Source organism: Rhinolophus hipposideros, assembly GCF_964194185.1.
Source record: "Rhinolophus hipposideros genome assembly, chromosome: 15".
NCBI lineage: Eukaryota > Metazoa > Chordata > Mammalia > Chiroptera > Rhinolophidae > Rhinolophus > Rhinolophus hipposideros.
In genome coordinates this window covers 46,898,356-46,914,921 of record NC_138061.1, presented here as the reverse complement: position 1 = coordinate 46,914,921, position 16,566 = coordinate 46,898,356, and the positions used below count along the sequence as shown (strand labels likewise).

Below are 16,566 nucleotides of genomic sequence, written 5' to 3'. Positions count from 1 at the left end.
TTGTTCTTGTAGAGTACCTTTCTGATGTTCTGGAGAATTTGGTCATTTTTAGTTTTGCTTGTGACTTTGGTTGTACATCTTGGTTTTTTCCATTTGTTAAATGAGAATAATCATACTTTAAGCACCTGCAATTTTTCAGTATTCTAAAGGTTAAAGTGGCGTACACCTGAAACTAATAAATAAATAAATTAATTTAAAAAAATAAATAAATAAAATAAAGGTTAAAGTGGGACCTCTTGAGGGAGGCATGAGACAGTGAAAACTAGTTCTTTGAATATAAATTGTCAAGTATTCATTTTGAAACTGTCCAATTTCTTTGAGAGGTCTCTTATTTGAACACTTTTTAAGAATATAGATACCCATCAGTATCTTTTATTGATGGTTATCTATTAAGAACACTTGCAATACACATATCAAATGCAACTGACTTGAACCTGAGTTTTGAAATGTTTCATATGTTTATTTTCCCACCTTAGTCTTTATCCCAAGGGTCTTAATAAACCTGAGAACTGAAATTTCTACTCTAATAAAAAGTATTGTAATTATATCAGCAGCAGTCACTGTGTCTTCTGAGAGTTACAAACATTTCAGACCCCTCAGTGATGCCTCTTTTTCTTTTGATCTTTCTTTCCTTTTTTTTTTTTTTTTTCATTTGGGAATATTGGGGAACAGCACGTTTTTGCAGGACCATCACCTCCAAGTCAAGTCGTTGTTTTCAATCTAGTTGTGGAGGGCGCAGCTCACTGGCCCCTGTGGGAATTGAACCAGTGACCTTGGTGTTATGAGCACAGCGTTCTAACAAACTGAGCTAACCGGCCACCCAATTTTTTATCTCTCTTTGCCGCTCTTTTCTCTCATCAAAATTCCTTTTTCTCTTTTGTCTCCTTCAGTCCCTTTGTTTTGTTTTCTGTATAGATATTTAAATTTCAAAAATTTTAAGTTATTCACATCTAGAAAGGCTAACTTGAAGACTTAGCTTGGTGCCATCTTTATAGTAAGGTACTAAGATTTTAAATTTTAGTTTTTGAAATAAATTTGTGATTTAAGTTTTTTATTATTTTAATTTTTACAGTGAATTCTATGAGTATCATGCACTAATGATGGAAGAAGAAGGAGCAGTAATTGTTGGGCTGCTGGTTGGCCTGAATGTGATAGATGCTAATCTCTGTGTCAAGGGAGAAGATTTAGACTCACAAGTAAGTGCAAGTGACTAGTACCAAATGCAGAGTGTTTTAAGTTTGTACTGTTCTTCTTTGATCTAGGCTATATTCTTAAGTTGTAAACAGTGCAGTTAACAGTGAAGAAAAATTACGAGTACAATTCAGTTGCATATTAAAGGTACTTCTGATATTTCTCCCCTTTAAATAAAAATAACTTTATTTAATTCAGGTTGGAGTGATTGATTTTTCCATGTATTTAAAGAATGAAGAAGATGTTGGAAATAAAGAAAGGTATGATTTTCATAAGTTATTTCACATGGTTTTTTTTTCTTTAGATCTTTACAAATCAGTATGAGGTCCACCTACTTAGAATGTGTTCTTTATTTCATTTATTTATGTGTAGTTCCTGCTTTGTTTAGTTTTCACTTCCATTTACCAGCTTGATAAAGCAAAAAACTATTTAGAAGGAAGCTTTCATATGAAAGCCTCCAACTTGGGTCATACCTGCAGTTCCTGAGACCCATTTTAATAGTTAGCTATGTTTTGTCATAAAAGGGATGAAAACTTACTGTTTACAAGCTTACATATGATGGTTTATTTCAAGATCTAATTGTGTTTAAATTTAAAATATACTTGCTCCAATTACTAAAAAGAAAGTATTATGTAATGTGATATAGGTGCTAATTATCATTAGAATAGCAATCACATCACAATATATAAATGTATCAACATGTTATATGCCTTAAATTTACACAATATTATATGTCAAACATAAACCAATAAAAATATAATGTCATATAAATCAATAAAAAACAAATCATACTGTTCCAAAAAAATTAAAATATACTAATGGTACTGTTAAGTCTAATATTAGCAAGTAATTTACTTAATAAAGGTTATAGTTATTTAATACACAGCTTACTGCTACATGATTATATTCTTGAATTTCATTTTAAAGCAAGATAATGTTGTTTTACCATTATGGTTTTATAACAATTTTAGATGATTTAGACATTATTTTTGGCACCTAATAAATACCTTTGTAACCTAGCACAAAACTACTTTCCCCTCTTCTAGGAATGTTCAAATTGCTGCCATATTAGACCAGAAGAATTATGTTGAAGAATTAAATAGACAACTGAAGTAAGTGTTATGGATAGTTGGATACTTAATGCATTGATGACTGTTGTCTTAGGGTCTTCCTTTCAGGTCAGCTTAACCCTATTCCTTCCTTATATGCATTTTTTAGAAGGGGTTGAGGGGATAGAGAACATGGAGACTAAGAATACAGAGAATTATTGGATATTACTCATTTTTAATAGAAAACGAGAGTCAGATTTTTAAATAGAATCTCCAGAGGAGTTAAAAATAGAATTTAAACTTATCCCTGTACCCTTGAGAAAAAAGACTAGATAGGGTGGAAGTTTATATCTAATGGTTCAAAAAATTCATTTTCTTACTTTAAAGTAAGCTGTCATTTTCCGTGATGGAAGTTTTCTCCTTACATTGTCACCTGGTCATGGGAGCTGTCAGTAAATACTCTATGTGGGAAGAATTTCTGAGATCTGTTTATAAAATAGAATAGTGCAGTTCTGTCTAATAGAAGTATAATGTGAACCACATAGATAATTTCAAATTTCTAGTAAACCACATTAAAAAGGTAAAAAAGAAACAGATGAAATTAATTAAAAATACAATTAATTTAACCCAGTATATGCAAAATATTATTTCAACATGTAATCAATACAAAAATTATTGAGATATTTTATTTTCAGTTTTTTGGTACTATCTTTAAAATCCAATGTATATTTTATACATATAGCACATTTCAGTTTGGACTAGTCACATTGTAAGCGCTTATTATTAGTCACAAGTGGCTTATGGCTACCACACATACTGTATAACACAGGTATAGCAATTAATATTTGCTACATAGTTAGAAATGGACTGTTCTTATTAAAATGAATAATTAGCATAAATGACTATCTCGGGGTAATGGGATTATGGATAATTTTTATTCTTTGTACTCGTCTGTATTTTCTGAAATTCACTCAATAAACATGCATTACAGTCAAAGTACAATTAAACATTTTCCCATTTTAGAAAAAGAAACTAATAAGCCGTAACTGGCTTTCCTTCTGAAGTTAGAGAGATAGGAAAGATCTTGTGTCAGTATCTTTTTTTTTTTTAAATCATGGAGTTTTAATAGCAGATATCATAGGAAATATGTGTATTTTGTAATTTTATGTTTCTGAGATTGTATTTCTAAGTGCAACCTTGTATGCATATTTATTTACTTTTAAGCTTTTATTCATTTTTTGGGAGCAGGTAAAATATTCCCATAGTTTGAACTTCAGAAGGAACATTAAATGAAAAATCTCCTTCTTTCCTGATCTCCAACCATCTGGTTTTACTCGTGGGGAGTAATTGATATACTAGGTTCTGATTTATGCCTCCATAGATACTTTATGCAAATAAGCAAGAATATGCATATATTTTCTTATGTTTCTCACCTTCCTCAGTTATTTATACATAAGGTAGCATACTTTTTCCACTATTTTGTACTTTACTGTTTTTACTCAACAGTTTATCTTAGAGTCTATTGTATTCAAAAGAGCTTTCTCATTCCCTTTTATGTTATGTGTGTGTTAATCACTTACAGCAATACTAGTGCCTTAGTTTTCTACATTTTATGTATTAAAAAGTTTCATTGTTTTTTAAATTAAAAAATAGTTCTTGTACATTTAGAATATTTTGAAAGAATAGAACACAGATATAGAAAAAATAGAACTTACCTATTATCCCTTACTCAAAAAAAAAAAACACCCACTATCGAGGTTTTGTTTTCAAAAGTGCTTTTTTGATTATTATTTTATTGATTCTCACATAAAGGTAGGGCAAATATTATTGTTCAAAGGGTTCAAAACCTTTCTGAGCTTCAGTTTCCTTATCTGAAGACAATAATATTTGCCCTACCTTTATGTGAGATACAGTTAAAAAGTAGAAAAGCAGAGACCATAACCTTGATCTTCCATCTCCTAGTCCTGTACTTGTTATATCTCATCATCAGGATACCCTGGTGCTATTTCTGAAAAATTCAAGTTGTTTACCTAAGAATGATTATATTTAAAAATGATTTAATATGAATGAAACAATATTTTTCTTGTTTCACCTGTTAAACTGAAATGTCAGTAGTTGTTTCTGAGGCTGGTATAGAATTCGTTTAATCTAATATAGATTTTTTTGTAATGTATACTGCATATTATATTTTATTAGAGAAAGTTTGAGTTAGTAAAATCAAGCAGGCCTTGAAAATCAAACTCAATAAAATTGTACAATAATGTCCAATCTTGAGCAGTTTAAACAAAAATGCAAAAAACAAGTGTGTTCATGTGGCGTTGCCTGACTTTCGACTATACCCTTGAAAGATGGGTTGTTTGCTTAGCAGCAGGCTGACTGGATACCTGATGTTGGGTATCTCATCTTCACATTTCTCAAACATGGGTGACTTTGGAGGTCTTTAGTTATTATGAAAATGGAGAGGGGAAACAGAATGGGGCTTCTGTTTATAAGCTTCATTAAACCACTTAATTATTAAAGTGGACATTTAAAGCTCATCCTTTAAAAAGTAATTTTAAATTTAATTGTGATATTATTTAGTAATCTTTGTGTGGAATTTCCATTCCCAAATATTGTAAGTTAAATGTTAGAAGGATCCTAAGAAGACAACAAAAATTCATGAGCAGCATCAAATGAAATTTTAATACAAATATTAATTCTTTTGCTACAATCTTTAATGCTCTCCTAGCCAAATCAAGTTATTCAACTTAATGAAATTTCCCACACTCAAAAATTCAGACAGGGCAGTTGGTGCATGTCAGTCAACATAATGAGTCTAGGGTAACATACTTTTTCTTGCCTTTGTAGTGTGTGTAATTTTGAATGAGTTTTTTCTTTATTAATTTCAGCAGCACAGTCAGCAGTCTCCATTCAAGAGTTGACTCATTAGAAAAGTCAAATACTAAGCTGATTGAAGAGGTATTGTCACCCAGCCATGGATAATTGTCTTTCACGGACTTAGTATTTGTGATCCTTTTTCATTTTCATTATGAATGCATTAAGCATACTCATACATACACACACTTACAGACAGACATTTTCATCATTATGATGGAATACTTGTAATATAGTTGTAATTGAGAAGTTCAATAGAAACCACATATTGTCAGGCCAATTCTCAGGTGAATCTGAATTGTTTCGAGATCTCAGCTTCTAGAAATGAGCCTAAAGATGAAACTCATACAAACTCTTTTGTAAATACGCTCTGATTCTCATTTTCATATCTGGATGACCTGTATTTAGATAGCGGGATCACTTGTAGTTACACCTGTTAAAATGATACTGTCCCTCTTTTTCCACTATTCAGATTGTTTTTCTTTATAAGTGTGATCATATCCACACTTTCTCCACCCTCCCATGTGTAAAACTCATCTGATGTGCTCTGGTTTCCAGTGTTGTTAAAGTGGCTATCTAGTGGTCCCAGAACCAGAAATTTATTTCAGCTCTATTTTTAATATTATTTGTAAAGTTGATTTTTAGATAAATTCTTTTTAAATCTGTCAAACTACAGAATTATTGCTTTCTATTTTTCAGAATTATTTAGGGTAGAGGAAGAAATTTGTTATTAGTGCTATGAACCCTATTTTTCATGTTAATTGAAATTCTTATTTCTTTAAAAATTCTTATTTTCTAATTTTTTTAAAACCAGGGAACACATGATTGTTTGCATGACTGCAGTTAAGAATGCATCTTCAGGGGTGGCCGGTTAGCTCAGTTGGTTAGAGCGTGGTGCTGGTAGCACCAAGGTTGCCGGTTCCATCCCCACATGTGCCCTGAAAAAAAAAAAAAAAAAAAGAATGCTTCTTCATTTTCATTTTGACATTTTTGGATCATTTGGTAGTTCGATAAACTGAGACTATTAGAGAGAGCGAGGTGCTCACTGGTTTGTGTCTCTTCTTGGCATTAGGCACACTGTGAAGTTCAAATTGTGTCAACAGTGTTCAGAAGTTTATTTGCAAGGCAATATTGGGCAGTGGTCCCAGCTTTCCTTTCCTAGGATCCTTTTTTCCAGTTCTAGGCCTCAGAAACAAGTCACCTAGTCATTCATGTTTAATGCTGATGATTGGAGCTGTCTCAAATTTGTGATGGTCACTCAGTGTGTCCAGGCTTCACAGGGTGTCCTATTTGGTTATGTCTGTGTTACATTTTTAATGATAGCACAACCTTTTTTCCTATATTTACACAAGTCTTTATAGTCTTATTGTTTAATGCACAATTTTTTATATACTTACTCAGGCACTTTGTATTCAGGACATTGTAAATCAGATAAGCATGTTTCAACTAACAAAAAGAAATAGTAGAAATCAGTATAGTTTCTTTAGTTGGTATCTTGGGGTAATAGGAACACATTTTTCTTATGAAAGTTTCAGTAGATGTGAGAGATTTTACTGGTTTTAGGATTTTATTTTCTATTATTTATTACCATGAATGTTTAAAATCTTTTTTCTTGCCCGTTTCATAATTTTTAGTTAGCAATAGCAAAGAATAATATCATTAAACTCCAAGAAGAAAATCATCAATTACGAAATGAAAATAAATTGATTTTAATGAAAACACAGCAGCACCTAGAGGTAAGAATATACTGATTTGCAAACAGACGGGCTTGTTTCAGAAATTGTTACTTTTTGGGACACTTGCGTGTAGACTGCGTATTTCTGTGCTGTATTAATAGTAGATATTACAGAATAATAAGTTTTATGTTTTCTTCCTAGGTTACTAAAGTGGATGTGGAAGCTGAGCTTCAAACATACAAGCATTCTCGGCAGGGGCTGGATGAAATGTACAATGAAGCCAGAAGGCAACTTCGAGATGAATCTCAGTTAAGACAGGTAGGCTGCATTAAAATTACATTAGCGATCACCATCATCATCATCCTCATCCTCATCCTCATCATCATCCTCATCTGCCCTTAAGCAAGTACTACTTAAAATCTCTTTCAGCCTTATCTTCCTTGGTGTGGGGTAGCAATCTCACTCCCTTAACCCCCTCAAATTCTTTAAGCTCCCATTTGGATCAGTACTTTTTTTTTTTTTTTAACTTTTATTTATTTTAAGTGTTTTTCCAGGACCCATCAGCTCCAAGTCAAGTAGTTTTTTCAATTTAGTTGTGGAGGGCGCAGCTCACAGTGGCCCATGTGGGGATCAAACTGGCAACCTTGTTGTTAAGAGCACTGAGCTCTAACCAGCTGAGCTAACTGGCTGCCTCTGGATCAGTGTTTTTTTTTTTTTTTTTTTAATTTATTTATTTTTTAATTAAATTTATTGGGGTGACAATTGTTAGTAAATTTACATAGATTTCAGGTGTACAATTCTGTATTACATCGTCTATAAATCCCATTGTGTGTTCACCACCCAGAGTCAGTTCTTCCATCACCATATATTTGATGGATCAGTGTTTTTTTAAACAGTGATTTTAAACTATTACAATCTGTGTGTGTGAAATGAATGGATTGTGACCAGCATTACAAAAAATGAAGAATAGAGTGATGTATTCAAATATTAGTAGAATCTTATTTAATATTAACTTTTTTTAACCCTTTTAATTTGTGAAATATAATACCTACAGAAAAATACAAATGTATAGCTTAATGGATTATAATGTAAATACCTGTGTAGCTACTACCCAGGTCAAGAAAAGTATTGCCAGCCTTTTCATCCCTTTTGCTATTTGTCTTTAATATTAGGAAACTTACTTTCCTTTTGATGTAAAATTCTTTGCAAGAAGAAATTAAAACTGTGAAATAGGATTTTTGAGTTATCTTTGGCTTTCACTTATACAGATTGCTTCATTTTTTTTGTTTTAGGAAAATTATACTGAGTTTATGAGGCATAAAAATACTTCAATCTTGAACTAATAGGACAGTGATGATTAACAGAATCTAGAAAATGCTTTCATTTTAGTAAAATATGCATTTGAAAATACTTAAAATGTTGTTATATGGTGTGATTGATTCCCATTGGTGGGGCTTAAAAGGAATAGTCCATATATTGAATAGAAACTTTCTTGAGCGCATTAATTGTTGAGTATCTTATTTTGACATGCAGAAGTGACATGTGAATTGAGGATATGTTGAAATTGCAGGATGTGGAGAACGAGCTAGCGGTACAAGTTAGTATGAAACATGAGATTGAACTTGCCATGAAGTTGTTGGAGAAAGATATCCATGAGAAGCAAGATACTCTGATAGGCCTTCGACAACAGCTAGAGGAAGTTAAAGCAATTAACATAGAGATGTATCAAAAGTTGCAGGTAAGGAACGTTCTTAAATTCTTGGAATTTCTTGTTATATAAATTGAAAATGAATGTTTGTAAAAGGATTTGGTTTTTAAGAGATGAGCCTATTTTAACAGTGCTGTATTAGTAATAAAATGCAGTGTCTTTTTTGCTAAATGGAAGCTTTAGAAATGTAGCAATGAAAAAGGTATCAAACAAACAATCACCTATCTGAATTTATTTATTTAATTTATTTTAATTAAAGGTTATTAGGGTGACAACTGTTAGTAAAGTTACATAGATTTCAGGTGTACAATTCTGTAATACATCATCTATAGATCTCATATTATGTGTTCACCACCCAGAGTCAGTTCTCCTTCCATCACCATATATTTGACCCTGTTTACCCTCTTCTAGAACCCCCTGCGCCCCTCTGAATTTATTTCTTGATGTTGAAAGTTTAACAGTATGAAGATTAAATCTTTTGGTAAAACTCAATCTAAATATGCAAGACATTTTTGTGAACTTCTTTATATAGTATAGTCCTGAGAAAGATTTAATTTTGATTGAAATGCTTTACTATAATAATTACAAATGTTCTAATAAAGTGACATTTTTCTTAAGTAGACATGTTGCCAAAAGCCCTTTTTAATTTAATTTGAAAAATAGCATATTTTACAAGAGTTTATTTGGTTGTCTTCCAAAAACTTTAAAGGCTGAGTGGTTTTTTTTCTTTATTTTACTTTAAATGAAAACTAGTAGTACTACTGCTTTATATTGGAGTATTTTAACCTACAAATTAACTTGGCTCATTTCAAAGTAATAATCCCATAGCAAAATGGTATACAAAGCTTATAAGTGTTCAGGTTTAAAAATCAAAACCACTATGTTTTTCTAAATAGGGTTCTGAAGATGGTTTGAAAGAAAAAAATGAAATAATTGCCCGACTAGAAGAAAAAACCAATAAAATTACTGTAGCCATGAGGCAGCTGGAACAAAGGTACAGCATTTTCTGTCTTAGTTTCTTTTTTTCCTTCCTTTCCCCTCCTTTTCTTTATTTAACTCTTAACATCTGCCACAAAAACCATTAGGAAAATTTAGATTAGGACATGGTTTTTTAAGCCCAGCAGAATTTTGCCTTTTTTGTTTTGGTTGTTGCATGGAATCAAGTTGCTTTATATTAGGCTGATTCATTTGAACTTGCCATTTTGCACATTTTAGAAAAGGCCTAATATCAGCAATTTGTTATGTTACATAAAACAAATACACAAACAAAAACCTCAAAAAAGTAAAAAAACGAACAAAACCAACGGTTGAATTATCCCTGATTGATTTCCATGCATATTGTCATATCCTTTGTCATTCACCATCTCTTTATCTGAAATCAAGCTTTCTGAGTTGGCAGTTTAGTTGTGTTTCTTCGAGCTAGGACCCTCAACCCAAACCAAGAAATAATTTTGTTTAAAAATGAATTGTTTTATATTGGCATTTTTCACGTTTATTGTTGGAAAATGTAATGTACTTCCATTGACCTGTCATGTTGGTGTCAACATATGTCTTATCATTGCTTTCTTTGAATCTACTTATGAAAAACATAACTATTAATGCTTTATTGACATGAGTATTCTTTTATTGACATCCTCTTTCTTCTTTTTTCTTTTTTGTTTCTTTATCCCCATTTTTACATTTTGGACATCTTTATTACCTTTTTCTGTCTTTGATTTCTGTCCATTCCATTATGAAGTGACAATGATTTGTTGACTCAAACTAGGACAATTGCAATGTCATTGGTGAAATGTGCCAGCAGTGACACTCAGGACCAGTACAAGCTGGTCAAAGATATATCTTTCTGAAAACCATTTGTATTTAAACAGACTAAAAAAGAATCAACAATTTTATAATATATTAAACAGAAAAGAATTTATGCTATTAAGTATTCTAAAAGGGTATTAGGAACCCTGTACACTTCTTGATCAGCTGCTGTGGTAATACACTGCCCTAAAGCGGAGTGGGTGCACTTGGATTTCCAAAAACACATCCCTCAAACCTTGTGCACAAGGGCTGATTTGAGTATTGACCTTTGGAGGTCAGGATTTTCAAATGCAGTTTTATCTTTTTGGCCACTTTTTGATGGAAAACATAAAAGTTGTTTAAAAAATTAACCTTTGGTTTGACAACGTGTTGGCACAGATTTTTTCCCACCATAAGTCCACTCTTTGCCTAATGGCTCTTTTACTGATTTTTTAAACATGTTTTAAAATAGTTCATTGCCCAGATTGGCCATCATCTTGTGCTTAACACCTCAAGTTTCTGGTTCCCCTTAGCCCTCTTCTATGATAGCACAACTTCAAGGCCTACCTCACTTTGACTTTTATTTTAGTTTTCGTAACATTAGAGAAAAGCTTGGGCCACCCGTCCCCCCACCTTAATATTTTAAATTTGGATTTAGAGGTAACTTTAGTGTTATTCCCTTCACCTTGGAAGTGGCATTTATATTTCTGAAATGTGTGGGGGTTGCCCCATTGGTATGGTTTTAAGGAAGAAAAGAAGAGGCAATTTTTTTGGTTAGTTGAATAGAAATTTCTCTTATGATTCCCTATAAGAAATTGATGTCCCTTGAATACTTGAGAGATGTTTTCTTATAAAAATATTGAAGTTAAATCTAAGAAATCCTAGATGACCATAGGAGGCATGGAGTGGAGCTAAGCACAGGGAGAAGCAACAACTTACAAATAAAAACAGAAAAAATGAAAATCACATTTTTAGCTAATTTTTAAAATTCAGTGATGAGGAACAAAAATGATCTCTAGAGAATGTTGCCAACTAGTAATTAAATTCTTTTAAATCTTAAAACACACACATACACACATAACAGCTTTGGCATAATTAATACATGTATAATGATCCTACAGGGAAGACTTGGCTATTATTTGAAGTAATTGCAGGGCTTTGCTCTTGGCCTTGTTAGCACACTTGATTCCTGGCATACATATCCTAACATAAAATAGAACAATGCGGCTTCTTCAGCTAGTGTAGACTTAAGTACTATGCTTTTCATGGTTTTGTAAAAAGACAATAACACACCTATTACACTTTGGAAGTTGATTCATTACGCTCTACAAAAGTGGTAACGGCTGTATTGCTTTGCATTGTTAATTATGAACAAGAAATAAAACGAATTTGAAGATAGTATTCTGGGCATATTATATGTTATACTGAAAAAAAATCACAAACAGACATTGTGTGGCTCTTTCACGTTTGAGTTTGTGAGTTTTCCCCCAAACTTTGTTTTCATTTAGAAATGTTTCTATTTCCCCATTTTTCTTTTATTTGTCTTCTTCACCCTTTTACACCCTAGTTCTAGCCTCAGTTTTACCCAAAGTTGATTTGAATTACACCAGATTGCAGCAAGCAGAGAAGGCGCAAATGGAAGCTGAAGATGAGGACAGGAAATATCTACAAGGATGTCAGAGTAAATCCGACAGTCTGCTGAAACAAATCTCCCAAAAGGAGAAACAGCTGTGAGTATTTCACTCTTGGAAACAAATACTTGTATTGACATAATTTCCACCCACTCCCTTTTTTATACATATAGTAGAATACCTATATTTTCATTTATTTAATGATGCCAGATAGATTTTGTAGATTGTGGAGTTCTAAAAGATAAAAAACTTAGAAAACATACTTGTGATAAAACTTATGTTTTCACTCCTTTTATTGTTTGCAGAGCACTTTCAGCTATCTTATCTTCCTGCTCAAGGAGAGTTTTATTCTTTCTGCTGTTTGACGTTAATCTGATGGCCATTATGTTTCTGGATACTAAGTATAATAGACCTTTGTAACTCGAAGGAACCTATATATTTTCAAAGAACATAATGCTTTCTGAGAACATTTTTATTAGTACTTCTATATGGTGGATCTGTATATAGTCAGCTGGGAAGAATGTCATTGAGTTGAAAGAAAAGCAAACTAAGTATGATCCCATTTATTTATAAAGTTGAAACTGTGCATATGTGTATACTTACATATACGTAGAAGAGTTTAAGGCAGATCCTGGGGAATGATTATCGCGGGATGATGGCAGATTGAGAGGGGTATTTTAGTTTTTACTTTATAAACATCAATATTTTCCCCCCAGTAAATATGTATCACTTTTGTTATTAAAAGAAAACAACAATGGAAACTACAGTTACATATTATGTTTAACAGATCATTAAACAAGCCCATATGCCATGCATGATACCTCTATGCATGATGCCTTTATTGGTTGAGGTGCTATTAAATTCTTCTCTATCCTTGCTGATTTTCTGTCTAGTAGTTCTGTCAGTTATCAGTAGAGGATTTGTTGAAATATCCCAACTATAATTATGGATTTAGGTATTTCTACTTTCAATTCTATCACTTTTTGCTTTGTGAATTCTGAAGTTCCATTTTTCAATGTCTACACATTTTGAATTGCTAAATCTTCCTAGTGAATTGACCTTTTTATCATTGTATTATATGTGTCTTTGTCTCTGGTAATTTTCTTCTGAAGTCTACTTTATCTGAGTTAAGATAGCTACTTCTGCTTTGTTTTGATTAATGTTTTCATATAGTAAACAAAAGATTAATGTTCACATTTTTTATTTACTTTCAGCTTAATCTTTATCATTATATTTGAAGTAAGTTTCTTATAATTCATGTTTTTTATTCCTTCTGCTAATGACGTAGTTAGTCCAATTTCATTTAGTGTAATTATTAATATATTAGAGCTTAAGTCTGCTGTTTTACTGTTTTATTTCTTCTCTGTTTTTTTATTCCTCTGTTTTATTTTTCCTGCCTTCCCGTGGGTTACTTGAACATTACTTAGAATTCCTTTTTGATTTATTTGTAGTGTTTTTGAGTGTATTTATTTGAATAGATTTTTTTAGTGGTTACTCTAGACTTTATATTAATATATTTGCAACTTTTTTGTCTACTGGCATCCACATTTTACTACTTTGAATGAAGTGTGGAAGCATTACCTCTACTTAGATCTTTTTAAGTCTCCCCTTTATAGCATAATTTGCTTAAATATTTACATAATATTGAGAACCACATCAGACAATGTTATAGTTTGTGCTTCAACCATTAAACATAATTTAGAAAACTCTCTCTATTGTTCTTTTCATTCCTGATGTTCCAAGGTTCCTTTGTGTCTGAAGAACTTCCTTTAGCCATTCTTTGAGGGCAGGTCTGTTGGCAACAAATTCTCTTAATTTTCTTCGATCTGAGAATGTCTTGATTTCATCTTCATTGCTGAAGGATATTTTCAGACTACCCTAGGAATTCTGAGTTGACAGTTGTTTTTGTTCAGCACTTGAAAAGTGTTGTGCCACTTTCTTTTGGCCTTCATAGTTTCTGACTGTCGTTTGAATTGTTCTTCTAATTATGCTCAAGATTCTTTCTTTGGATTCATCCTGTTTGGCTTTGGTCAGCTTCTCGAGTTTTTAAGTTTATCTTTGCCAAATTTGGAAAAATTTTGACCATTATTTCTTCAGTTCCAGTTGCTATTTTGTCAGTTCCAGTTGCTTTCTCCTCTCCTCTGAGACTCTGATAACATGAATGTTAGATCTTTTTTTCAATAGTCCCACTGGTCCCTGACACTCTTTACTTTTATTTTTCAGTCTTTCTCTCTGTTGTTCAGATTGGGTCATTTCTATTTTTCTGTTTTGAAGTTCACTCATTCTTTCCTCCTCATCTTCATTCCTTTATTGAGCCCATCCAGTGAGATTATTGTATGTTCTAAATTTTCTATATTTCTTCCCTCCCTTCATACCTCCGTCCACTCTTCCATTTTTGCCAGAACTTCCTATTTTGTCATTTGTTTCAAGCATGTTCTTAATTGATCAGGGGAGTATTTTTATAATGGCTGTCTTAGAATTCTTGTCAGATGGTTCCAACATCTGGAACTGTCTGACATGTTAGCATCTGTTGAGTGTTCTTTCTCATCCAAACTGAGAGTTTTTTCCTGGGTCTTGGTGTGACAAGTATTTTCTGATTGCATTCTAGACATTTTGGGAATTATGAGACAGCATCTTATTTAAATCTTGTTTTGGCAGTCCTCCATGAAAACCACACCAGCAGGGAAATGTGCACACTGACCTTTATACTAAGTGGGATAGAAGCCCAGGACCATCCTGGATGGGCTGGAGAAGGGTATGTAACTGGGCAGGGATTGAAATCTATGTTTTCCACTCAATCTTCACTGACACTGTGGAGAGACAGGGAGAGGTGCCTTGTTATGATCAAATAGGAGTGGAAGTCCAGGCTTCCCCCGTGGGTTCTGCTGACACTATGCTGGAGGGGAGAAGGAGAGGTACCCTTATTACCACAGCACAGGGATAGAAACCTAAGCTCTCCAACAGGTCGTGGCTGACACTGGGGGGAAGGTGAGAACTGCCTTGTTACTGATGCATGGGGATAAAAGTACTGGCTGCTCACATGGCCTCCACAGGGGTGGATGAGGAGAGACACCTCATTATTGCTGGGCAGGGTGGATGCTCAGATGCCCTTCCCTGATTTGGCCTCCTCTGATACCCCAACATTGGGGATCGGAAGGGACACCTCATTATTGCCAGATGAGGATGGAAATTTAGATTCCCTACTTGGACTTTGTTGTGTGGTCAGGGCCTATGGTTTTTTTCCTCTGGTGTTTTGCTGGAATAGGGCATTTATTGTCAGAAAGGTTTCTTTCATACTAGGCTGCCTCTTCCCAGCTCTTTGGCAAGAGAGAGCAGGTCTTTCCTGTGGCTCTTTTTGGTCCGTGCCCATTGGTGTTTGTGGGTTGCAGGCAGCTTCGGTGCGCAGTCTTATCTATAGAGGAGGCACAAAGAAGCCTCAGACCTCATCACCGTGTTATTCTTTGAGTCCTGGGGTTTTTAGCTGGTCTGCCTTCTTTCTCCTTTTCAGAATCTTATGTTTGTTTATACATGATGTCCAGGGTTTTTAACTGTACTTAGTTGGATGGGTAGGTAGACATATGTTTACTCCATCTTGTCTAGAACCAGAATTCTAAGCTCCTTTTAAATCGACTACAAAAATAACATTTTGAGAAATTGGTATATAGAATAAGGCTTTAGGGCAGGAAATGTTACCTTGGTTGAAAACTTGCATCGTGTGTACTTTGTGAAACTAAAACCCACTACTTCCCTCAAAACAAAAACACTCAGCAAGCGAACATTTTTTCTTAATTGTAAGACTTTCACAAAAGGACAGCCAGCCAGCACTTTCAGGGCTGCCTAGGCAACAAAAATCATGAGGCGCATTTAAGTTAACAAGTTTATTAATAACATCAAGGGTTTTGTTGTTTAAGTCCTTGTGCTCTGCCAAATTAAAAATAAGAAAAGCCAGGCTGGGACACTCTTTGCCAGTCCCTGGAATACAGTCTTGAAACCCTGGTATTGTACTGTGTTACTGAATCAGTTTTCTAGATTTGCCAAACATGTAGGTAAGACAAATCTGATATTTATTCTGCAGTGATGCAGCTATTTGATCCCTGCCCAAAGGATGATCTAAATAGCGCTACAGGCGCCTGGCCCTTTCCTATAGGGCCAACCTACTCAATAAGGCGGTATAGCTGCAGGGAGATGTTTGTCCCTGCTAAAAGCCTGAAAGTAATTTTGTGCCATCTTGGTAGAGTATGAACATGTTAACAGTTGGGAGATCAGGAAGGATCCCTGATGGCTCAGAAAAATTGGAACCATTACTACAAATGGGCAGCTGGTGGGCTGGCCCAGGGTCTCAGGTGGTTGGAGCACCTGGCTCCTAATGCCAGTCCCTGGTTCAATTCCCACATGGGCCAATGAGCTGCGCCCTCTACAGCTAAGATTGTGAACAACGACTCTACCTAGGCTGCTGTGAGCAGCCAGACAGCTGTGGGCTACCATGAGTGACTGGTAGCCAGCATGAGCGGCTAACAACGGCTTGAACCGGAGTGGGGGTGGGTGGAGGGAGGCAGAAGAATGGGGAGGGAAAAAGAAAAAGGGCAGCTAGGATTTCTTTCTTTAACATTATGATGAGTATCCTTATTTATTTTGGGTATTACATTATTTTG

At 33.9% G+C, this 16,566-nt stretch overlaps 1 protein-coding gene across 6 annotated transcripts in view; it reads left to right on the top strand.

Annotated features, from left to right (window-relative positions):
• RUFY2 (RUN and FYVE domain containing 2) overlaps positions 1-16,566 on the top strand; it is a 38,904-nt gene that overhangs the window by 8,969 nt on the left and 13,369 nt on the right. For 3 of the 6 annotated variants that reach the window (XM_081074878.1, XM_081074877.1, XM_081074876.1), the window contains exons 5-13: positions 1,073-1,196; positions 1,390-1,451; positions 2,238-2,303; positions 5,129-5,198; positions 6,749-6,850; positions 6,992-7,108; positions 8,361-8,528; positions 9,395-9,492; positions 11,894-12,013. In XM_081074878.1, the coding sequence (XP_080931004.1) occupies positions 1,073-1,196; positions 1,390-1,451; positions 2,238-2,303; positions 5,129-5,198; positions 6,749-6,850; positions 6,992-7,108; positions 8,361-8,528; positions 9,395-9,492; positions 11,894-12,013 (927 nt within the window). Of the gene's footprint in view, positions 1-1,072; positions 1,197-1,389; positions 1,452-2,237; positions 2,304-5,128; positions 5,199-6,748; positions 6,851-6,991; positions 7,109-8,360; positions 8,529-9,394; positions 9,493-10,236; positions 11,828-11,893; positions 12,014-16,566 lie in introns of those variants that run through there. The other 3 variants (XM_081074880.1, XM_081074881.1, XM_081074879.1) reach the window with 1 other exon arrangement.